The 25,674-nt window shown below is 37.1% G+C and overlaps 1 protein-coding gene across 4 annotated transcripts in view; it reads right to left on the bottom strand.

Annotated features, from left to right (window-relative positions):
• Positions 1–25,674, bottom strand: part of agap1 (ArfGAP with GTPase domain, ankyrin repeat and PH domain 1) — a 200,456-nt gene that overhangs the window by 20,174 nt on the left and 154,608 nt on the right. For all 4 annotated transcript variants that reach the window (XM_059571349.1, XM_059571350.1, XM_059571347.1 and 1 more), the window contains 4 exons: positions 22,233–22,398; positions 19,292–19,453; positions 11,160–11,321; positions 126–280 (listed from right to left, as the gene is read on the bottom strand). In XM_059571349.1, the coding sequence (XP_059427332.1) occupies positions 126–280; positions 11,160–11,321; positions 19,292–19,453; positions 22,233–22,398 (645 nt within the window). The remainder of the gene's footprint in view (positions 1–125; positions 281–11,159; positions 11,322–19,291; positions 19,454–22,232; positions 22,399–25,674) is intronic.

The raw sequence follows: 25,674 nt of genomic DNA, 5'->3' as shown, positions 1-25,674 counted from the left end.
GTTCCTGCATAGAAGAGGAGTGTTCAGATTACTTTAAGTATGAATTGAATATTTTGTGCATTTTTGCATAAATTAATGGATAAGCATCAAATAACTGATCCATTTACTATATGTACATTTTCTACCTTCTGTTTGCTGCTTTCACAGGACTGCAGACTCGCCAGAATCTGGCTCTCAATAGCCTGAACCCATGCGTCCCGCTCCTCATAGGACGTTGCCTCAAAATTCCAGGTCTGTCCCGTCAGAGAAACGATGATGAACTCAAAGTTGTCCTCTTGTTCTAGATGAGATGGGAGAAAAGAGTCAAGATGATTACTAATCAACAGCTACAACAACAGAGTAAAAGTAATGCATGCCATCTTTGACTATTTCGGTCTTTTTGTATTGAATTGACCATTTTCTCAGTGCATCTTCATACAATTATATATACTGTTCTAGAATAAAATTCAAAAGGAAGGATTCTCGCCCCTGTAGAGCACCTGTTAGCTGCGGGACACACACCGCAGCCCCTGACCTGCGAGGCTTACCCAGCGACCCTTGTCAGGATGTGCCACTAATTACAAACCAGACCAGACCAGACCCGCGATCTTTCCAACCATGTGGCTAGTCCCATCCATAACGCTCCCTAGGCAAACTGACATATGGATCTGCTATCCAGGGCCCTGGTTAGGTTAATGGGCCAATCACGAGACAATTAGGAAAATCTGCGTGTGAGTGAGTGAGAGAGTGAGTGAGTGAGTGAGAGCGAGAGTCCTCTTTTCAAGACTTTATCTCTGGAGTTTAAGTATGGAGACATGGAAGGGGGTTATTTAATGGCACATAGGGTCAACATTTGGAAAGTGTTAGGAACAAAAGGCCATTGACTGGTTGATCAGAGGGGACAGCAATGGAAGGGGCATGCAGATGGTTCGAACAGAGAACCTGCATTGATGAGATGTGGTGGTGTGTCACAATCAAAGGAATCCCACCCGAAACACGATCTGAGGCAGAAAGAGATCACACACTTTACACATTCTGTTTATAATTTACTCTGGAGGGGCAATTACATAATGAAGAAGTAATCAGGGTAGTAATACCCCTCCACACACAAAAGAGGCATCCCTAAGGCCAAAATGCCACACAAAGTGGAAAACCCCAAGCTCCCGATGGCATCTGCAAGGCCAATGAGAATCAGGAACAGGAAACAAATGGGAAACTCTCCCATTCTAGTATAAACGTTCTAATATAATCACTCACGGACAGCAGATATCCCTGGAAGATAAACCTACACTACCGGTCAAAAGTATGGAATAATTCAGATTTCCTGATGCTTTGGAAAAGGTTATCAAAAATACAGTAAAATTGGGAAATATTATAATAATTTAAAATGTCTGTTTTCTTTTTGAAAATATCTTAAAAAGTAATTTATTTCTGTTTGCAAAGCTGATTTTTCAGCAGCCCTTACTCCAGTTCAGTATCACATGATCCTTCTGAAATTTCTCTAATAAGCTGATTTGATGCTCAAGTAACATTACTATTATCAATGCTATAATGACAACTAATGGTAGATATTCAACATTTTTCAAATATTGGCATCGGACGATAAGTTTTTCTGCTTGGCCGATGTGTTTGAGACTTTTATTTTGACAAATTATGCTGTGCTTTATCTATTTGCCCACTGTCATATTTATGTCATTTTCACTATGTGCTGTATGTAAAATGAGTGTTTCCCTGGCGTTATTTGAAAAATATGATTCCCTATGCACACAAACTTCCCATAATACTGAGTGACCTGTTGGTTACAGCGTTTACTTCCTTTTTAATTAAATTTTTTTTTAAATATTTATGGATTTGTGAAAAATACTTTGTCATCTAAAGTATGTTTACTTATTTATTTTTAATCCATTGTCAAATGATTTAAAATTTCTTAAATATGAATAAAAAAATAAATAATAATAATTATATCGGCTTAATATCAGCCCCCCTGCTTTCCAAGATATCGGCATTGGCTGTCAAAATAGTTCGACCACCAATGACAACAGAACTGATGGAATCAGGCAAAAATGGAACCAAGAATGCCCACAAAGACTATTTTGCTCACACTTTGTATATCCACAGTCTGAGCTTTCTCTCACACAGACACAGAACATACATGTTCTACACATCCATACCAGAATGCTGTTGGCTGTAGTCTTTGCAGTGTGTTCAAAAGCAATTTTTCAGCCCAGACACAGGCAATATGATGCAACACACCAGTCAGCTTTTGTCGATACTAGTTCTTTGATGTCGGTTTTGTTTGTCTGCTAGAATAAGCAGTAATGTGGACCAGATTTTATGCTGATAGTCTGGCTCTGTGAATCAATCATTCATCTAAAAGCAAGTTAAAAACAAATTGATCAATTGTATTCATAGCTTATTTGTTCTTCTTCACATTAGCAAGTCTTTAACCCCCATTTGTCTGTAAGAGCTCTCTTTCAGCTATACAATGTTCTGAGACAGCTCTTCGAATCTTTTCCCTGTGAGGTCATTTCACAAGTTTAATCAGCGGGAAATCTGTGCAGCCACACCATTTTCTCTCCTTCAGTCAATCACAGGGCTAATTGGACTCCTATCATACAAGTCATATTAAAGGTCCCGCAGGGCCACTGGCCGCCCTCACCGCTGTAAAACAGCCTTGTGTTCAAATTCCAAAATTCTTCCCTTTACGAAAAGACATGCTTGGCAGCTGGAGTGCTTAAACCTTTCTGGCCTCGGAAAAGGGATCAGTAGGAAAGAGATCTTTTCCGCTCTGGTTCAAAGGAACAAGCAGACATTAGAGAATGTGCTCATTTACAGCAAAAGTCAACTCAAAACATCAACAGAAAGTGGCTGGGGAGTCTGAGCCTATTATTTATTCATTTAAAGGTTTTTTTTATTAACATTTGCAAGGTTTGGGGGCTGGTGGGATCACTGGAGCATCCCAGCCTAGATTGGACCCACCCTTCAAAGGCAGCGGGCCCTCTGGGGTCAGCAGCAATGTTCTCACCCTAATTAAATCGCAGTGCTGTTGGGGAGAGGGCGGTATTTGACAATTATGAAAAGCAACAATGCAGAAAGACGATATTTGGAGGCAAATATGAAGATTGGCTCCGCCTCCTCCCCTTAGCACACAATTAATAAGAAAACAATTGTGTAATACAAAAACTGCGATGACAGGGCATCAGGCTGCCACCCCTCCCCTCTATTTCGCCCTTAAACTTTAAAAAGGGGCAGCTATCATTCATTGGGTGCCTGGTACTGCTCTCAATATTCCACAAGCCACTAATAGGGCAATCATTATGTTTCGCACAATTTAGACTGAAAGTATCCAATCACTTTCATGCTTTTCCATTCTTGCGCTGTAATATTGCAGCAGCAAGGAAATTTGTGAATTCTGACACAGGCAACCTTTACCGACAAACGGCACACAATCAACTCGGAAAGCAAGAATGCAGCGTGAACAGAAATGAGGCAGGGGGTTTTTACCTCTACACGGCCCAGACGGCAGTGCTCGGGGGTACAGTGGAAGAGTTGAATGGTTGGAAACACAAATTAACCGAGCGAAATGTCAAAGCACACAGTATTGCTTTGTGACACAGGTCATTAATTCCCATATTATCCCCTCCCCTTTCAAGCATCCAGCATTAATAACCTGGCAAATATTACAGGAGTTATTCACATCCAGGGAAAAATGTGAACAAATAAATAATGCAGAGGAGGGGTGGAGTCACAGGAAAGGGGGCGTAGGAAGGGGAGTGGCCAAAGCGCATATCACCTCCCACAATGAGTCCAATATCACCAAATGACACCATCCAATTTACCATCACTGCACTAAATCATCGAAACTCAAACACGACACTTTCACATGTACAAACACAATTATGGAAGCAAAGCATCATTTTACAATCGTTACATGCTCTAAAAAACGTAAGTGCCGTGCAGGGAGTGTTGCGGGGGTGAACGGTCAGGGAGGACAGAAGGATAAAGCATAATCATGAGGTCTCAGCACATGTTTGAGGGGCTTGTCTGAAAATAAAAGAGGGGTACGCTGACTTCCCCCTCAGTCTGTTTTCTAGAGCTAGTTACCTTCAGCATTGGAGGCACTGCTGTAAATGTTGCGCAGACTACCAATGCGATTTAGTTTCCATGCCCTACGTTTGGCTGCATCCGATGAAAGGCAGAGGAATAGGTGGAGAGAAAGGAAAACAAAAACAAAACAAATGACAGGAGTGGACAATGTAGAAGAACCACAAAGATAAAAACTTGGGAAATGAACAATAAAATATCACAGAAGTGAAATATAAATGACAGAATGGCAGGGTGAAATCAAAGGATGAACTGCAGTCAGCAGTTAAAAGTGTAAATGTTCAAACAAATGAGAATTATACAGAAATGTTTAATTGGCTAATGAAGTCATTGGGTTTGAAGCAGGGGTTGAAAACGCATTGCATTAGTTTAAAAAGGCATAATGAAGCACCGTTTGAGTGGAAAACTCCAAAACAAAACAGGTTACTGTCCATGTTATCAAGCAGAGTGTCTAAATAAAAAAAATTTAAAAGATGAAATAATAAATGTGTGCATTTCATAAAAGATCAAATTATAACCAAAAGAAAATAATAACAGAAAGATGCCCCATGTGATAATAATAATAATAAAAAATTTAATCGGTTCCCTAAAACAAATGATTCTAAAATTACTGTGATGTGCAAAATCCAGTTTAAGTAATTTCGTTCTCAGTTCACTGTGTTCATAGGTCTAGTCTCATCTCTTTAAATAACTGCTAATTTCCCAGCTGTGCTGACAACTGACCTGAAGTCACTTCGGCTCAATGCAGTCTCACTCTTTCCCCCTTAGGCCAAAGGGGACATTTGTTACACAACAGTAATCACGGAAAAACAGTCCCATCCAGTGCTTTCCATGTGCACAGCATCAGAGAGAGAAAAAAAAACTACAATAACGTGGCCCAGAATCAAGCTATTTTCCACACAATAGACTCTGTAAAATCTGTATGCGACAGATTAACTCTGTTTTATTGTCTGCGTGCCATGCTTGATCCCCCACACAAACCATTCCTCGCCTTCTAATAACATCAGTTCCATGAATGTTGGCTCTTAATATCCCTAACTCTCATTTGTAGCTCCTCAAAATGGCTTTTGTTGATCACAGAGAGCAACTTTTAGTTTAAGATTTAAATGGTCCTTTTTCTATACCATTAGGAAGCCATAAGACCATCTTCACTGTTCCTGTCAGTAACAGAGCTGTTCAACTGCAGAATGCTTTAATTAACGTTGCAGCCACGTGCCAGACCGATTCCAGCTGAGGACACCTGTGAGGCCCCGCCATCTTCTGGAATGTCTTTCTTTTTCTGGCTGCTGCTTAAAACGTATCGCCTTCCTGAGGTATCCACATCTTTGTGCGATCATCAAGGCATTCACAAGCCTCCCGCTGTCCCTGTGCAGTGCAGAGCCCACTGCGTCCGCCCGATCCGGTTTCAAAGGCTCTCACATTCTCCTGCTCTCATCAAATGTAGTAATTACTTAACAAGGGCCACTTAGGGCCCTACAGCTCAGCGGTAATTGATAAACTGTGATCGTCCGTGCAGTAAGTTTGCCATTTGAGTGGTGGGCTTTCAGCAGCCCTCTGTGGAGGGGGTGCGAGGAGTGTAAAAACGCACGGCATGCTGGGATCTATTGATCTTCAGAAGAATGTGTGTGAGAAGACTTTGTCTCAGTGAAAGGAGAAGAGCAGGTGAACAGTAACAACCAGCATTTAAGATGAAAGAACTTCAAGACAACTGTACAATGTCTTTATGACAGCTAAATAAAAGGAACATTATTAAAAAGTGACCATATCAAGAGAGTCTTACAAATGAAGTGTCAATTTTACTTATGCATAATATTTTGATGTGGCTGATTTAAGATCTAAACTGGTAACTCAAAGGTTGAAGGATCAAAATATCAGTGTGTCTATGAGTGTATTTTAAGCATACTTTGGATAAAAGCTTCAGGTACATAACAAAAGTCAAATACCAAATCCCGCTTATTGTATATAGGTGAATCTTACGGAAACATCTTTAGGTCAAATTGCACTTAATAATATATTGCATAAAGAAAATGAAGCAAATTAAGCTTTTAAAGCACTGCAAAATCATTTTGATAGAATTTAAAGGAACAGTACTACCAAAAACAAGCATATTTTGATTGCTTTGGACTTTTTGCATTTTGTGTAAGGAACAGACCAAAATTAAAGTCATAATTCCATGACCATCCATAATCCATGATTTAATGATTGAATCACTTCATCAGTGTGTACTTGTTTTGAACATGAGAGCTGGATCAATCTGATTTTGTGAATGAATCATTCAGGCTAGTTGGGTTCAGTCAATTCATTGAAGAGACTGGTTTAAAAAATATTGTGCACAGCAACTTGTTCGTGAATGTACAAAGGACAGTTAGGGCAGATGTCTGGAGTTACTTAAATTTCAGAACTAATTTCAAACTAAGTTATCACATGACTTCATGGGAGTTTAAATATAGCTCTTGCATCATATGGACAGTTTTATAGCTATTTATTTAGCATTTTTGAAGTCAAAGACTCATATGAAAGAACATGTGTGTGTGTGAGTTCTATAAAACACCTCGAGTGCAGTACCTGACTGTGACAGTATGTGTGTGTTATTTAAAACACTATGAGCACGGTACCTGGCTGGTGGAGCTCATGAATAACAGAGAGGCTGACAGCCTTATCCTTCAGGAGGCCCCCGGCGTGACAGCACTCCCCTGCCCCATGCACAAGTGCTTAATGGCTAAATTGGGAGACTGTTACTAATCGCTTATTGAATAATGAAAGTGACACAGCTGATAAAAGATTTCAATACTGTAGATTATTTATAATATTTCACTTAAGTGCCTGCCTGACGAATGGGGGCTGGGGAAGAGGCCCGGGCAGCGTCTGACAACGTTCAACCTTTTCAAAAAACGTGAATCAGGGCAAGACAAAGTGGCTCTCCAGGGTTAGGAAAAAGGAAAGGGAGGAGAGAGGATAGGGAAAGAGTAAAAAGAAAGATAGTGATGGCGAGAAATAAAGAGGGGGTGAGTGAGGTACATTAACGTAACCCCATTTCTCACAGAAAAATGGCCGACCCCTACAGGTCAGAAACGACAAGAAAAATCTCAGTTTCAATACAAAAAAATATGAATCCTTCTTCTTCTTTACATTTGCTGCATTTGTTGTAAACAGGTCTAGCACAGTAAAGGAAGAAATACAATCAATTTTCATATAAACCCCAGAATATCAATCATAATAGTCACAGCTTCATCGACAGATTATGTGTGTCTGTTTTCCAGATTACACTTGAAAAAGGTTAGGTTTAGAGATCTGATCTACCATCCAAGATTAAATAACATCTTTGCACAATGTTCATGTATCTGCCTTCTACAACCTAAGGACTAACAGGGTTCTAATTTCCCATGATTCCACTCTTCCATGACCACAGGGTGGCACCATAGAGAGAATTAAGTTGAACAGATGGTCTCTCAAAACTCTCAAATGCTAACTTCATGATAGAGATGGTGCATCAGATTAGTGGTTCTCAATTGGTTTTGCTACTATTCACAGATTTTAAACTGAACATCAAATGGCAATCCAAATAAAGACTATAAAATCAAACAATGCATTACTATGAAAATTACTGTGCATTTTAACACACAAAGGTTTTTTATTTATTTATTTTTATTTTTTTTGGAAGTCTCTTTTTAATGCTCACCTAGTCTACACTACACTAGTAAAAAAAAAGTTATGAAATATTATTATAATGTAAAATAGCCATTTACTGTGTCAATATTTAGTCTTGGCTTTGCTTTATTTTATTTTGCATGGTTTAATACCATCATGGAGCCAGTCTATGTTTGTTTTTGTCTTATCTGACTTGCTTCTACCAAATGACACCTATATATTTTATCTTATATATATCTTATCTATGCTTTGTAAGAGAAAACTTTTTCCTGTGTGTATACAATCAAAGCCACTGCTTATACATGATTTTGTCAATCTTAAATGAGTTACAGAGATTTCCTTGATTTCCTTGTTTTTCTGTTCTATCCGGTAACAGATTGGAGACCCATAAATGTATGGTATTTAATACTGCTTGAAATATGCTGATTAAATTTCCTTCGGATACACACTGCATGTAACACACTGATGTGTATACATACATGCATCCATACTCTTCCCTCACTGACAATATATTGGCCCCCTTTGGGAGAGGATCAATAAGGATGATTGGGAACATTTTAAACAAGCACTGATCCTCGGCTCTCAAGAGGCCGCGGCTACCCACACAAGCGCAGTCTAATTAATCACACACTCTATGAGCTGACACACACTCATCCATCATTCCTACATCACTCCTCTCTCACACACACATACACAGACGACCTTACAACACTTTAGTACTGTATTCTCACCCTGTCAAGAGGTTATGAACTACTTACTGGAAAATGAAAACCCATTTACACCAAGTGCTACTGTTTGGTATAAATGCATACACGAAATCATAAAAATGTAGCAAGGCATATCCATAAAATCCTAAATATTACTTATTCAAGTTTTTTTTTTTTTTTTAAAGTTGCAAAATAAATAAATTCTTAGGTCCATTTATTTATCCAGTTTTTCAAAGAACAATACAAGTTTGTTACTTTTGATAAATATAGAAACATTACTACAGCTTAAAAGAATAGTTTTTTATTTTTTATTTTAATACATTCTAAAATTTAATTTATTTCTGTAATGGCAAAGCTGAATTTTCAGCATCATTACTCCAGTGTTTTTTGCAACAATGTAAAATTATTTAGCGTCACTTTATTTCATTTATTAATTTAATGCATCCTTGCTAAATAAAAGTTAATAAAAAATAAAAAAAATGCACTGATGCCAAACTTTTGAATGGTAGTGTGTTACTGAGGGCGAATAATAAAATAAATACAAATATCTATCTTTTGTGTCAGAATGGGTGGCTGCAGTGATGAGTGGAGTCTGTGTGTGTGTGTGTGTGTGTGTGTGTGTGTGTGTGTGTGAGTGACAGACGGCGTTTAACTGGATTGTCTGTGTGAGTGTGTAATAATCACTCAGCATATTTCTCTTGCTCCACGCAGGCCTGTCAGCTGCCTGATCCATACTGACAGCAGGAAACATATTACACATCTGCTGCTCAGAAACATCTGTTCTACTGCACCGTCACAGCAGAAACAACTTCACTGCATGACGGTGTGTGCTCACTTGCGTTTATGTATGTGTGACATTAGTAGTGTATGCAGTGTGTTTGTGTTTCTACACATGCCGGTATATAGGAAGGCTTCTTTGTTTATAATCAAATGTACAGATGAATTTGTCCAAAGCCAGGGTTGAAAACGTCTTGAAAAAAAAAAAAAGATATATAATATATATATATATATATATATATATATATATATATATATATATATATATATATATATATATATATATATTTTTTTTTTTTTTTTTTTTTTTTTTCCAAACATTTGTATGTAAGCAAATTGCATAATATCCAAAGTACACATTTCTATAATTGTGCAGTTAATTCTCATCATCAGAAAGTTTCCCCCAAATTTGTCATGACCGAAACACAATAATAAATAATAATAATTTATTTAGAAGGGTTATATTGACCTATTACGATTTTGCTTACATCTAGATACTAAAAACTAAACTCTCATAACATCTTTGCTGATAATTCAGTATACTTCATTTATTTTTGACAAAACATCCCATGTTTCGGTAGTGACCGTAATTCTTTGGTAGCAACCACACCACATTACAGAATTTTAACACGCATACTAAAACACACTAAAAAAAAAAATTTGCAAAACTGAACTGTAAAATTTTGTTTATTTCCTCCAAATATGAGGATTATGTGTTCCCTATGGTCATCACCGAAACAATGGTGACATGTTATGGTAGTGACTGTTTTGGTAGTGACATTGCTATGGGATAACATCTCAAAAAAACAAAAACAAAGATGTTACTACTCAAACTCAACCAAATGTTTCGGTAGTGACAATTTTAGATATTTTTTAACCTAGCACAAAGATGCTAATCAGCACATGGTTAGCTAGCACAGTTCTGAACAGTGGTATACATATACAAACTAAATGTTATGTAAAAGGTGTTCAGTAGTGACGTTCCTTAAAGTTACACACAGATTTTCAGATTTTTGAACACATTTACCTCAAAATGATGAGACCTATCTACTCACACATTGTAGCTATGAGAGAGAGGGACACTGGAATATTTGTTGATCATAAATTTATGGGTGTGGTTAAAATCAGTCTCAGCCAGTGGACTAAAACATACACTGTTTCGGGGAGTGACATGACACATGACAATGCGGGCCACTGACTGTAGCATTGTTTGGCAGATAAACAAGCATGTTAACTTAGCATGTTTCTTAAATATCTGCAAACATATTATGGTATTTTTATGCTTTAGTAGAATCAAAATCTTAATTCTTAAATCAAAATTCTCCTTTAAGATTTTTCTATGGGGTTTTATAATGGGGGTTTTCAATTTATGAGTAAAATAAAGCCTGTGGTAAACATAACTTGACGATACTTCTACGTTTTGTTCTACAATGTAAATTACACACATTCATACCCAAAACAAAAATTCGGAATCAGTTATGTTCATTTTCGCAATCGTATGTTTTGAATAAATTACTAAATAAGAACGTTTGGGCTGTGAGTGAGTGCAGTTTACACAGTAGAACAAAACATAGAAGTAAGTTTTTAGGTATTAGTACTTTTGAAATGTTGGCTTCTTATGAATACTAATTTGATTAGTGACCTAGAAATGCAGCATTATAGAATTTTCTTTTTGTTTCCAGGTTTAAACAGGTTTTAAATGTACAGTTTTTCGGAGTGGACTTTTTTGCAATAGTTTTCAGACTTTAACACATATTACTCACCCTGTGTAATATCATATAACATTTGCAGTTAGAATGTTAAAGATAGTTTAAGAATCAAAGCATTACAGTGGTTCTTAGGAACATGGCTGCATTTACAGACAAGGGAGGATCAGCAGAGGTCTGACCAGATCTGAGAGAGAAGAGAAGACTACAGATGGAGTGGGACGGAGAGAGGAAGTACCTTCTGCATTTCCAGAGAAGCCATCCACCTTGAAGTTGCTGGTGCTCTTCTTCCTCCTGTGTTTTTTGCGGTTGGCGTGAGGCGATGGAGGTGGATCTATCTTAGGACTGGTGGTACTGGATATGCTTGGACTGGAGCACACAGAATCTCCCAGACCGGTATCTGGACACAAAGAGAGAGATTGATGTTAACATTCAACTCTATTTTACAGCAAGCCTATAGAATATTCTGTGGTGTCTGCTCTGGTTTAAATGATAGAGCCCTTGTGTTCATGTGAGGCCAGTTCTGCCTGGCGTTTGGCTGGATTCTCTGGCTCAGGCTATCAGAAGGCTGCTTCACATTTCATAAGCGGCACTGACAGCTGTGACTAGCGGCAGAATAAAATAACATTCAGTTCACATCAATATCAGGCAGAGTGAAAGCGCTGATGTTGAGAGGGGGTGGGGGGATGGCAGGCTGGCACTGAGCATGCTCCCAGCGCTGTGCATCAGCAGACAGCCCCAAGGATGGCCGTAACTTATTTTACAATCGTTTAGTCTCAGCTCAAGTGGAAAACATGACAACTTATCTCTGCTGACAAGATGCCATCCCAAAGTGAACAATTAACCACCTCGTTCTAACAGCCGCTTTGTCCGAGCTCTCCCTTTTACACACACCTCAACGTCAAATACACCTTTCCCTCTCCTGCATATTCTCCATCCTTGTCTTCTCAAGCTCAATGCTTTCTCAAAAATTCATTAATTCGTCTGCTATAATTCTGGCAGACATTCAGTCACAGCCAGTTTGCTTTTAGGTTTTGTTTTAAAGAATATCCAGTTGTTTCGGAGGAAAGGAGGAGCAACACATCACATACATTATCATGGAATAATCCACTTCAAGGCAAAGGCTAAATGTCTGTCATCGTTTATGGAGAACGAAACAAACTAAAACTAGCGAGAGATTCTTGTGGGTGGATGCCAGGTCACTGTAAAAAAAAAAAAAAATTGTTTTAAAGATCAGTGACATGTAACTTTTTTTTTTGATCCAGACCTATTATTTATGTAAAAATACATTAAAAATGCAATTAAAACAAACAATGACTTGAATAGACGTGATCTCTGATGAGTGTGTTTTAAATTTCAGAATTAAAATTCAGGTTAATATATTTTTTTTTTCAGGGGCAAAAAAAAGTCAGGGTGATACAACCTCCCTATTACGATAATTAAAATTTAAAGACCATTTATATTATTTTGCACATTAAAAATATTTAAAACAAACAAACAAAAAAATAATTCAATTGCATACACTCACATGTATTCATGAATTATATAAAAATATATATATATATAAATAAATAATATATATATATATATATATATATATATATATATATATATATAAAACATTTTAATTGGTAACACCACATTAAATTTTCATTTAATGTACACTACAATTCAAACTTTTGTATTCAGAAAGATTTTAATTAGTACTTTTATTCAGCAAGGATGTATTAAATGCATCAAAAGCACTGATCTATAATATACAAAATCCGGTGAAACATGGAAGTAAAGCAGCGCCGCCACAGCGTGACTTGCTGCTAAGGAAGTAGCAGATGTTAGCTGTATGAAAAGTTATTTTTATTTAGTTTTTTTTAGTACGTATGCTGTCCAGTGATGCCGGGAAGAGCGTGTTGTGTGGTTGGCTGTTTTAACAACAGCACAGAACTACAGGCATGGTATAAAACCGTTTGTGAAATTCACGAACCTTTGTTGCACATTGACTGCCCATGTTTACGGCCATACTGAGAGTTCCTGGTCAAGTGGAGGAGTATTTATTGTTTGAATTTCATGATAAAATTGACAGAATCTGAGAGCTGAGTGTCTCCGTGTCCTCTTTGCTTCGCGATTTTTCTGTGCGTGAGAAAATGGATGTGTGGCGTGAGAGCGTGTGAAAAGCATCAATTACGTGTGTCTAACATTTTATTGCATTTGTATTAGTTGTTTGAAGGGTAAAAAAAAAATCTGTGGGTCTTAACGCAATTAAAATCAGCAAGTCGGTCGGACTAAAAGGGGAAAAAAAATAATTAATTGGGTCGGTCCTAAACTGACAGGGTCGGTTGGGTTATTGGCAAACAAGAATATTTTTAAGGATGGCCTAATAGTTATTTAAAACTTGTGAAGCTTGTGAACATATTAGCAACACAGCTAGTAATGACAGCGTTCGGTTTTATTGTTGTTATCAATTAATACACTTCTTAATTACATTACATATTTTTACATTATTACATTAAATTACCTTTATCAGTAAGTTTTGGCCACTGCCTGACATCATCTACCCAATGTTCCCTTTCACCAGTCATTTTCTTTAACGAGCAGGATCCGCTTTCATTGAAATGTCATTAGAGGGCACCGGCATGTGTCACACCGTCACACTTCGCAGGCACGCAGTAATGGCGGCAGGCAAGATGGCGGCGCCCATAGAGTACGCGGCGGATTTGTGTATAGAACTGGATTGCTCATGATGTCATGAAAGTGAAGCCGCCGCGCCGCCATATTGGTAATCCCCAGTGTGCATAAACGGTCTATTGAATTAATAGGAGATTGTATGATTTTAATGAGAAAATATCACCTAAAGCCTGGTTCACAAGGGGCGATTTTAAAATTGTTGGCCGATTTTCCAAACCTGAGAGACCCCACACACGGCGACAAAAAATCACGGGTCTAACAATTTTGGTCGTACAGTGTGTGGTGTGCAGCCACACGGCAAAATCAACACATCACACACGAACCGATTTGGCTCCCGAGCATTCCCATGTCAGACGGGAAATTTGTTTTTAACCGAAAAAAAACATAAGAAAAACAAGAAACCGGACTTTCTGGTGCGCCATGCCGCCGGCTGTTTTGATTTTGTTTCCCGGTACTTCCTCGCCGCCTCGTCACCTCGCTTTCTGATTGGCTACACGCCACAGTCCACAGGCTGCGTGATCGTTTGTCCTTGGGGGACACCACACACGAGAAGAAATCCGGCCAAATAAATCCAACATGTTGGATATCCCCGATTTGAGATCGGAGCGGTCCCGACGTCCTTCCGAGCAGAGGAGAGCAGTCTTAACACACCACACATGGCAGGAATATCTGATCAGATTAATTTACGATAATCGGAGCATCCTTAAGATTGTCGGAAGGGGTGAATCGGGGCTAAAATCGGCCTAATTATCCTGCCGTGTGAACCAGGCTTAACAAGTCAGCATTTATAAATCTCTGTACATTATTACAATGCAAACACCCTAGGCATTTAAGCGGTTATTTTTTTTAAATGTCGGGAACTTCCCCTACTTATTAAAAAGCTGCGTTCATTACAGTAGCGAACATCATGAACATGATAAACATCAGACGGACACGACCTCAACATATATAACAATCGACAAAGTGCTCGTTCTGAAATCTAAATTTATTCAGAGAAATATCTGATTATAGACAATACGGATTTAAAGACAAAGCTTTAGCTTTACATACACATAACATAAAAACTAGTCCTGTTTGACTAATTTGCTTCAAATTAGTTATTTTAGGTCAGCGGTTTGCATGTGACTCAATGGTGCTCTCTGCTGGTAGGGATTAGTAAAATGGCGGAGGCTTCACTGTCTGCTGGCAGTTTAGAACGCATGAGCGATCCAGTCATATATAGATCAGTGACAGTAAAGATGTTTATAATGTTAGAAAAGGTTTATATTCCAAATATAGGCTGTTCTTTTAAACATTCTATTCATTTAAAAAATCCTTGAGCACCAAATAGGCAGACTGGAGACTGGCTGATGAAAATCATTACATTTTAAAATATATTAAAATAAGCAACCATAATTTGTCTTGGTGTGTATAAGAGCCTTCTTTCAAAAACATTCACAAATAAAAAAAACACCATCACCAACCCCTTTTGAACAAGAGTGTAAACCTGCTGAAAATAATATGCAAGTTTTTCAACACTATGAATGCAACATGAATACAAAGAGAACATATCTAGCTATGTGCATTTTTCTAGGTTGTTGCTAGGCCAGTACTAGCTTGGAAACAACAGAAGGACGAAGGGACATCCCTTTGTAAAAGAGCATTAATCAACAAGTTGGGTGACATGACATCAGCACGGCCAGGAACTTATCTAAAGGCAGGTCGAACCAAAAGCATGTACCCCAGAGCACCTAAACACTGCCGTGGTAATCAAAGAGACACTCATTACGTCTTCTGCTGTTTGTCTCTCATTATTAAGCAAAAGAGAGGGAGGATCAAGAATAGCCACAGTGGGAGGGAGGAAGGGGATATTTTTTTCTGCAACTGTCTGCTTGGAGCTAAGTCTGCTCCAGGTAAAGAGACAGGGATGTCACTGCCTTTCCCATGCCCTCAAGACAACACGGAGTGAGACAAAAAGACACAGAGAGCCGGTCACTGGAGGGGATATTATCTCCTTTAAATGGACTTGGCTTTGTTTCCTCTGGAATAAAAGAGCTCATTACTGAGGCTGTGTTTCTCAAATGACAGCCATGTCCAGTCAGGACGAGTCAGCTCTGATGTGATCCAACTCATTCAGACGGCACACAGCCAAGTGTCAACCACTGTAGCTCTCTTCAACTTTGACCCTCTTACAATTACACTTTAAAGGCATCTGTAGTTTTAAATGATCTCAGTTCAAACCGGCTCAGTTTATTCTGTATAAAAAGCACAAGGCTGTCAGTATGTGTTTAGTCAAAAGAATTGCATTCAGGAAAAGGAATAAGCAAGCTTACTTTTAGACCATTAAATCATTTTTGCAAAACATTTTGAATTGTAAGTTCAACAAAATTAATAAAATTAATAAAAATTAAAAAATGTTTTTTTTTTTTTTATATTTAACTTATAAATATATATATTGAAAAATATATAAAATATATTTAATATCAAACAGCTATCCATTAACATATTTGGTCAAAAAATCTGTAATTTTCTGTCACCCTTTGGATGAAAAGTAGTAAAAAACACACAGATGTAGCAGAAAACATCTGGGTCATGTTTGCATTTTCTTCTGTCACTGGTCATAATTCATTACTTTATGCATAATTAGGCATAAAATAATGTCATTAGAAATAATTCATACAACCAGCTGAGAATTTAACAAATAGTGGTAACTGGCTCAGAGGAAGACAGGATCATATCTTTGTGGCAAGTTTCTGGTGATTAAATGATAACAAGATTTCTTCACCTGCAAAATGCTGCAAAATGCACATATTTTTGTGAGAACTCTTGATTCTATGAATTATTCAGTACAGAATCCCAAAATTAGTAAGAAAAAAAGTATTGGATTTCATTCAGCTAATATGAAAAAAAAATAATGCAACTTCCTGGCTAGAGACAAAACAAAGTGTTTGAGGTTAGTCAACAATCTCTCTCTCACAGCGCAAAGCAAGGAACGTCAGATAATTACTTTGCTACCACTTATCTCTCTTCACTTCTCTCAGAAAAAAGACTGGATCTCATTCCTATCAGCTCCTGGGGGCAAGAGGTGACAAGTAATCAGCGTCCAGCACTACAGTCATTCAGCCATCAGATCTGATCCAGTCAGGCCGTGGACAGACACATCATTAGAGCAGCAGAAAGGTTATTTTTATGAGATTCCTGGGTGGGTGGGGGTGGGGGGGGGTTGCATACAAGCACTCACACAGCCTCATAACACAGCCCCCCGGAGCGCCGCAGTGTCCGAACAACCAAACCGAATGTCACTTGAAGAAGAGCCACTGATGGATTCTCTTACCATCTCTTACCATGCTGTTTTAATGCTGAAGTCACTGATAAACACAGTGACACATACAGACAATTATTCAAATGCTTACTGTTCTAAAGAAAGGGCATCTGTCAACAAACACTAACATTTTTATCTTTATTAACATTTCTGGCGGATTTGTGATGTGGATGGTGAATTTATTGTGCTTTGCCTGATCTTGTAAATTAGATGATCAACTTTGTAACAGTTCTCTTTTGCTCACTTTAAATATGAATTCCATCATTAATGGACATTATTAAAGGAAATGCTAAATGCAGTAGGCCAGAAATTAAAGTCACATTTTGGTTAAGCAGAAAAAAAGAAGAAGAAAAAAAAAACCTGTTGAAGTTATGTTGGCATGATTTTTTCTTCTTCTAAACCAGTTGCTACCAATGCTAAACTAAGGTTGAGGTTACTTTTTTCATTTTAGGGTAAGTGTTTAGTATATGTTTTAGCACTGTGTAGACAATCAGCACTGTGATTAAAATAACTGTGGAAATCTTTAGAATCAGTTTCGAGGTGAGGTTTGTGCTTAACTGGCACTTAACTGCTGCAGCTTTGTTTCAGGGTTTCTGCAGGATTTTTAAGCTTAAATATAAGACCTTTTTAAGACCTGCACAAATTAATTTAATACCATATAAGCGGGGTTGGGCAATGTCTATAGTTCCATATTAAACTGTAAAGTTACTGTAAAAAGCATAATTTACAGTTCAGATACAAGTTTTGGTAGCACTTTATTTTACAGTCCTGTTCCTCATGTACATACTATGTACTAATTATAGTTATTACAATAACTCTGTAATAATTAGATACTAACCCTGAACCTACCCCTAAACCTAACCCTACCCATATAGTTACCCTGTATTACCAGAACTTTCTTAGATAAACTGTAAGTACACTATAAGTACATGTAAGTACACATACTGTAAAATAAAGTACAACCCAAGTTTTCACAAAAACTGAACATTTTATAAAATGCTAACTTTACATTTCAGCCTTTAAACCATTTTAAGAAAATGTCAAAAGTCAAAAATATTGATTATTATATTTATTTATTTTTAACAATTATTATCGATAAAATATTATATCAATTAAATAATATAAATTAGGGGTATGAGATAACGACAAAAAGTGATATCTCAATCACTTTCTGGGATTTTATTGATAACGGTAATTAAATAATGTTATTGTGCTGATATCTTATCTCTAATTGTGCTAACAGCTGGCTCCTGAATCTTTTTATATTCTTCATCTTCTGTGGGGTAAGTTCACAGCAATAATAGAAATAAATCATTTCTATATAGTTGTATGGCCATTTTTACCTTTAAGCCATTTTTTCTAAAACTGTGCACCATCCTTTGAGTCAAATTCTTGCATTTGGGCTTTTACCAAACAAATGAAATCAGTATCAACAAAATTGGAAAGCGGCATTAAAGCCATTTAGATGCATTTACACACTGCTTAATGCAGCTTTGCGGACATGGAATACTTTAACTTTTAATATATAAATAATGTTTTGATATTTTAAACATAAATCATTGAAAACTGACATTTGAAATTATTTAAAAAATGAAAAGGTAAAGACTTAAAAGACTTTTTTAAGACCTGCGGAAACCCTGTGTTTACGTGTGATGTGTGAAACAGGTTTAAAGGTGACAGAACATATTAAAAACCAAAACATGACCGTTTTGTGGAAAATAATTAGAATGAAAAACCTAACATTTTAAAAGATGTACTGTTGAAGTCATGTGGGGCCTGTGGCTCAGCTGTGTGCAAGTAGTGTCCTGCTGCGAACGCGGCCAGGAGCCCATTTAAGTGTTTCACAGCTTTAATTGTTATCAGGGGGAAACACAGAGTAAACTATAGGCAGGGGTCAAATAACAGACCTAAAACTAGTCACACCATGTCACTGCAGTTCATCAGCTTACATAAAACACTGTGCCTGACAGCTGTCAGTCCAATAGTGACCTCTGTGTGTATGCCCTGTGGCTGTTTAGACATGAAAGATTTAATAAAAATAGCCAAGTATGAAATTCTCTGACAACGGAAAGGTGACAGACTGATAAACATCATGCACCAAACATTTCTCTTCTGCTAGCCGTCGACAGATGAGCCTTTGGTAATGTGGTTCTCCTGAGTGGCCATTACTTTGATGAACAGTTAAAGCAGCATTAGAGCTTGACACAAGGATCAATGAAAGGTGGAGTGGGTGTATGTGTGTGTTTACAACTATAGAATAACAAATCACTGTTTAAAGATCTGTTCTTACTTCTGAAGAAAAACCTTCAAGACGATGACATGCATACAAGCAAACCCCCCTGCAGCAGTTCGAGGGGCTGCATATGGTAATGTGTCCTTACACTTACCCGTGCTGATTCCTGAGTTGGCGATAACTGTGGCATCACTCCATTGGTCAGCGCTGGACACAGAATACGAGCGCTGATGCATCCCATCCGGCCGACTGTTAAACGACACCAGACTGATGCCACTCGCCATCTGAGACGCTGAAGAACTACTGGTCACAGATCCTGCAAGAGAGAAGCATAAAAATTAATGCACCATTAATATAATATACCCAATGCACCAAATTTCCTGATTTGTTCTTGTCATCTGTAATGCCATACAGTTTTTGATGGTATTCTAGTGTACATTTAGAGTGTAGTTTTTATTTGATTTACTTTTTTGGCAAATAATGGTTTATAAAAATATTTTTACAATAAGTGAAATATACTGACAATATATTGGTTATCAGCCAATATTAGAATTTGTTTTTAGCAGTATTGGTCAGTTATTTAATATTGTATGGTCATTTCGACAAATCTTTACATTTAGATTACCTTTGTAATTATCATCAAAGCTTATATTTAAAAATTATGAATAATTAATTTAAATGTGTAAGCATATAAAGTGATTGTGGCTCTTCAGAAGACTTTTATAAAGTCTTTATGAACTTTTTGAAGCTTAAATGTAGATTTTAGACCTTGACTTTCAATTAATGGATGAGAGAACAAAAAAAAAGCATTTTTATATTCCAAAAATGGATGAAATTCTTATGGATTTGAAATGGCATGAAGCTAAGTAAATGATGATATTTTTTTTGCATTTTGGGGTAAACCAACTAATTAAATGTAATATAAAGCAAAATATGCAGCAAAAAATTTACAATTTTTATACTGTATTTTGTTGTGGTGCATTAATCATTAGTGGCATTTCAAATAATTTAGTTTTTTTTTGTGCTTTAATTTATACAAACAAGTCAGTATCCAATTTTACAATTGTGATTATCAATTTAATGATATTGACCAAAATTTGAATATCAGTGCATCCCTCTTTTTTTTCTATGCGCATCTTTGTTACAATTGTAATGCTTGTTAATGATAATAATAATAATAATAATAATAATAATAATAATAATAATAATAATAATAATAAGTGTTACTAGCACCCATGCACAGAACTTCTTTATTTGTTGTCGTCAAAGTGCATAAATAGTGACATCAGATTACTCGAAGGTTAATTATTTATCACCACCGTGAGTCATCATTGAACTGCGGGAGAGGTTTGTCTGATGTGGAAATTAAAGTGGACATCATAGGAAGCCGCATCTAATCGCACTAATAAGATTTCACCACAACTGCTCACAAAAGAACGTGGGAGGGATATGATATGACACACACATACAGACTCAAACACAATCAACCACAAGGCTTCTGGGCTTACAAACAGAGCAAATCTAACAGTTTGTCCAATAGCGGGGAACAAAATGTAAATAACGCTGATTTGATGATACTGTCTGCTCTAGCTACAGTCACACACAAAATACTCAATGTAGTTTAAACACAAAAAAGAGGGGTTTAGTAAATACTTAATTTTCTGGCTTTTAATATGTTGTTGTTGCAAAAAGGTGTACCCACGGGCCTCCAATGGCCCGTTGCAAACTCGACTGAATGAAATGTCACGACTCAATTTAATCTCCATTGTAGCGGATAAATCAGACGGCAGCACCTTTGGGTAAATGGCAAATGCTCATCATACTTCAGGAGAGCCCTGATAAACTACATTTTTACATCAGTGGTCGTCTGGAGGAAAATAAACACTATGTATGTATGAGGGCAGAAAAGGGTCTATACACACACACACACACACACACACACACACAGCGCAAGAACAGCAGTGTGTGAAGATATGCTATAATGGTTTCGGTGCATAATTGGAGCTCTCGGAAAAATTAGATGTTAAAACCAAAGGAATAAAAGGTGCATGTGTTCACGCCACTGACCCAGCCCTACAGTCAAATACTTCACTTACAAAAGCTTGACTGCCGTACCACTGTGAATTATCTCTCTTTTCTCCTTTACCACTCCCTCGCTCCTTCCCTCATTCTCATTCTCTCTCTCTCCCTCTCATTAGTGCTCATTTCGGACTTGCCTGACTGGAGAACGAGCGCTGATTGCATTAATATTCATGACAATAATTAGTACATGTATTATGGGTCACTGAATATTCATGCTATTAGTTTGGTCCTCCTGGTGCTTTGTGTGTGTGTATGTGACTGAGAAGGGTCTTTAACACTCCTTGGGGGGCTTAAGGATTGTTGATCCAATGAGTGTTACACGAATAACGAAACAATAACTTAATCGTTTAATTCTCTACTAATGAAGACCGCTTCCTAGACCTATTACATTGACATTAAGATACTTTGGTAATACATTTGTTTTCTTGGAAAGTATTTGATAAAACAATGCAAGGAAATGTTTTGTATTATTTTTAATATGTATTAAATATTATAATTAATTATTTTAATTTATACAGAATTAAATATATTTTATTATCCATTCATTTTCCTAAATACTTGTATAATGTATGGTCAAAGACATGTTGGAAACTATTTTCTCAAGGAAGGGGAACACCCTTGATTGATGATCAGTATGTATTTATATATTTCAAATAAAAATACAAAATAATTTTTATAATTTATATTGTTATCCAATTATATCAATTAATCTTAAAAATCATAAAACAAAAATCAAAGAAAAAGCATGATTAAAATGTTACAGTGATAGATAGTAAGTATATATATATATTTTTTTTTAAAAGTGATTAAATTCATAATTATTTATTTTTTGTTATATTATCATCCAATTTAATTTAATGCAAAACAAAAAACAGTTCAACAAAACAAAAAAGCAAAACAAAAAAAACAACAAAACAAACCAAAACAAAAAAAACAAAACAAACCAAACCAAACAAAAACAAAAAACAAAACAAAAAAACAAAAACAACAAACCAAAAGCATGATCACGTTACCTGGTGTCTGTCCAAGCTGCAGGTTGCTCATGTCCTTGGTCAGCCCATTGGTTTTGGGACTGGGGGCCGCACATGTGGAGATGGCCCTAGGGGGCCTCTTCCCTGGAACCTTCACTGTAGTCCGCAGCAGGTCGATCTCTTTCCCATGAACATTCTGCATATAATCCTTCAGTAAAAATGACACAAGGATTACTACAACAGCAGTGGACACTTTGGATGAAAAGTGTCTACTAAATTTATTTTGTCAGCACACAGTTAATTCTGCCCACCCTCCGGAGGTGAAGAAATCAATATTAATGTATTTGATATTCATTGTGAAGTGCACTTTGTATGCAGAAAATCAGCCTTTTTAAAACATGTAAAATCTTCCCCCGAGCTTCTTTTTTCTTTTCTGCGGATCACAGCATGCCATCGCAGCATGTGTTTGGATTCTGACTCTGTTGTCTGGATTTGCGCGTGGCTTTGCTTGCGTTGATGATGAAAGTTACTCAATGCTAATAGGGATGCAATTACCAGCCGCAAGCTGTTGGCCCGCCACTCCTGAAGGGCTCTCCTGTGGCTTGTTAAACCGTGTTGAGAGCTCTTGGCTTTGAATTGCCCTTTTGTTGGCCTCTGGTGAGGGATGGACACGTTGTGCTCTTGCTGTAAATTGCTCAGAGCAGCACACACAAACACAGAGATTTTCAGGTCTTTGTGTTATTTGATTGGTACTCAGCTGATATATGGCAGTTCTGGGTTGTACACTCTCGCTCTCAAAGCCTTGCCCCTGCTCATTAAGGCAAAAGACTCCACGAAGTTGCTCTATTGAAGAACATATGTTATTGCATTTCATGTAGGGCATACACTCTTGGGACTGGTCCATATGTAACTCGTGATTTAAAATAAAGGATGAGCAAGCCACTTGAGGGATTTAGTTAAGGGAGTTGAGTGCTCAAATGAGAACAGTTGATGAAAAGATCATCATCTGGCCACTTCAGGGGCAGATGTGCATTTAAAATTGATGCTCCACATCGATGAATCTATCAAATCGCACCCGCGCTAAAATCATAATCATGTAATGTTTAACAAAACAGTGTAAGTTTAATCAACACACAATAGTTATGTGCCTCAAAAAAAGATTACATAAAGTTGTGGCGTGGTTGTAATGGATGTGTACATGGATGAGTTATTTGAGTTTTTTCCTCACTAATTAGGTTGCATCTATTGCCATCCTCTTAATCAGCAGCATTAATGTGATTTCTTTTTTACATAGTTGAGCAATTAAGAGCCCTGATTGAGTTTCATCCTATTAGCCTCCGCAAACACTCTAATTGATGCCTGTGCAGCAGACACCTGCTGATGAGAGGAACCTGGTCACAACCAAAGGGAGGAGGGGACTGTATATGATGACGCACACTTCTTCTAATTCACCCAGATGAGCTGGCTGGACTAAAATTTGTCAATGTGTCAGGAAGGCATCTAACCGAGTGATGGGTTAAGAAAAAAGAAGCAAAGTTACATTACATATACATAGTTTACCAAAAAAATTTTAATTCTTTGGAAAGTATATTTAATCAGCATTTCCAAGCTTTAAAAAACATCAAGAACAAATAAAAATCAAGTGGTTGGGTGGACAAAAGCAATGAGACAATGATGAGAGATTACTGAAAATATTTCCACTTGTGTTCCAAAGATGAATGAAAGTCAGGTTTAAAACAACATTGAGGAGAGTAAATGTCAAAGATGAGCACTTTAATTTTTGGGTAAAGTATCCCTTTAATGAGTAACTCAGCTATAATATATAATGTAGAACGGCAGCAACAACAACAATTTAGACTTTAATATATTGGTCTATATCTAATTTATACCAATAAGCTCATTAAGGCCTATAACCAAATCACTGATGACTGAGGATGGTTATATACCTGTACATACTTGGTTTAATAAACATTTTCCATTTTAAGTCGAAATCTATAACAAACTTAAAAAGTTACCATTTCATTTTTTAGTAAAGTGTAGTTTAGTTGTAACACTTGGTATTTTTAATGTGGCATTTACATCAAATAAACTATTTTTGCTTTCATAATTGGGAAAAAGAGAACAGACACTGTGGTCTCACCTGATTTGATGAAAAATATCCCTTGAATTATTCCAGTGGACATCCAATACACTTGAAATTTCTTGTTGTTTCCAAGTCTCTCTATGCTGTTTTTTTTTTTACTTTTACTTTTTTTTACTTAGGGCTCATCTTACACATCGTTATTGCACCAAAGTGTGTAACAGCCTTGTCACTCTATCATGTGACAGTTACTTGAAACTGATTTTTTGACAAAGTACAGGAACGCGTTTAGTGTGGAAGACAATGTATCTAACCTTAAAGGGAATGCACGGGACTGTTCCTTTTTAGTCCTGCTCCCGCAATATATTCACTCTTTTCAACCACTGTCTGCTCAAAATAATTTTCTTTCGACTATTTCCGCTAAATTAAGATATTGTTTCCAAAATCTCACATTAAAATTTCTGCTACTGAGATAGATAGGCTAACAAATAAGGCTATGTTTATATACGAAAATGATGTAGTCAAAAACATTGTGTTTTTAAAAAGTTTTATGTACACACGACAACGTTTTCAAAACCATTCGTATTTACACATATCCGTGAAAATAGACAAAAACGCTGTATTATGTATGCTAGGCCAGTAGTTGGCGCTGTCACCTGGTTAGTAAACAGTACCTGTAGGGAAGTGATGATTATATGCCGTATACGATGCGTCTCTACTGTTGGTTGTTATATTGGTGAAGTAAATCCACACTTTGCTAAAGAAGCGTTTGCAAACTCTTGAGCAGCAACAGCAGTACCATGTACTCTGCCATTGTTGTGCATGTTTGTTCGCGCTTGCGTTTAAAATCGACACGTCACCGTCTTCAAAGATTCCCGTTTTGGGTGTTTACATGGAAACGATAATGGTGGCATTTTTAAAAACTTGCACTTTGAAACCCGTTTTCAAAAATTTGTGTTTTCATTCCCCAAAGTGCTGTTGTCATGTAAACGAACAGTCGAAACGCATGAAAAGTTTCCAGTTTTTGTTTCGTTTAAAGGGCCCCTTAAAGTGTAGCCTGCACAAAACTGTATTTGTAAGTAGGACAAGAGTGTCGCAGAAAATTGTAGCAAAAGAAGTAAAAATGTAGGTTGTACAAAAAAATGTAGCCTATTTGTTATTTAAATAAGAACAAAACCGAGTTGTCCTTCAAGGACAGCACTTCCACTTTTCTCTGCATCCTGCTCTGTCACTGACAGACAACCTGCCAGTTTTGTCTGAGAGCAGTAGACTATATTTACCACCAGTACAGCCTGCTCTGAGGACCGTTATGCACATGCTGGGCGTACAGACACAGCAAATAAAATGCGTGATGCTCTGAGTGCAGGCTGTACTGGTGGTTGATAAGAATGAGTAGGCTATAGC

The sequence above is a fragment of the Carassius carassius genome, chromosome 17 (genome assembly GCF_963082965.1).
Source record: "Carassius carassius chromosome 17, fCarCar2.1, whole genome shotgun sequence".
In the NCBI taxonomy this organism is placed as follows: domain Eukaryota; kingdom Metazoa; phylum Chordata; class Actinopteri; order Cypriniformes; family Cyprinidae; genus Carassius; species Carassius carassius.
Note: the sequence above shows the minus strand (reverse complement) of the source record. Positions and strands in the feature narration are given on the sequence as shown.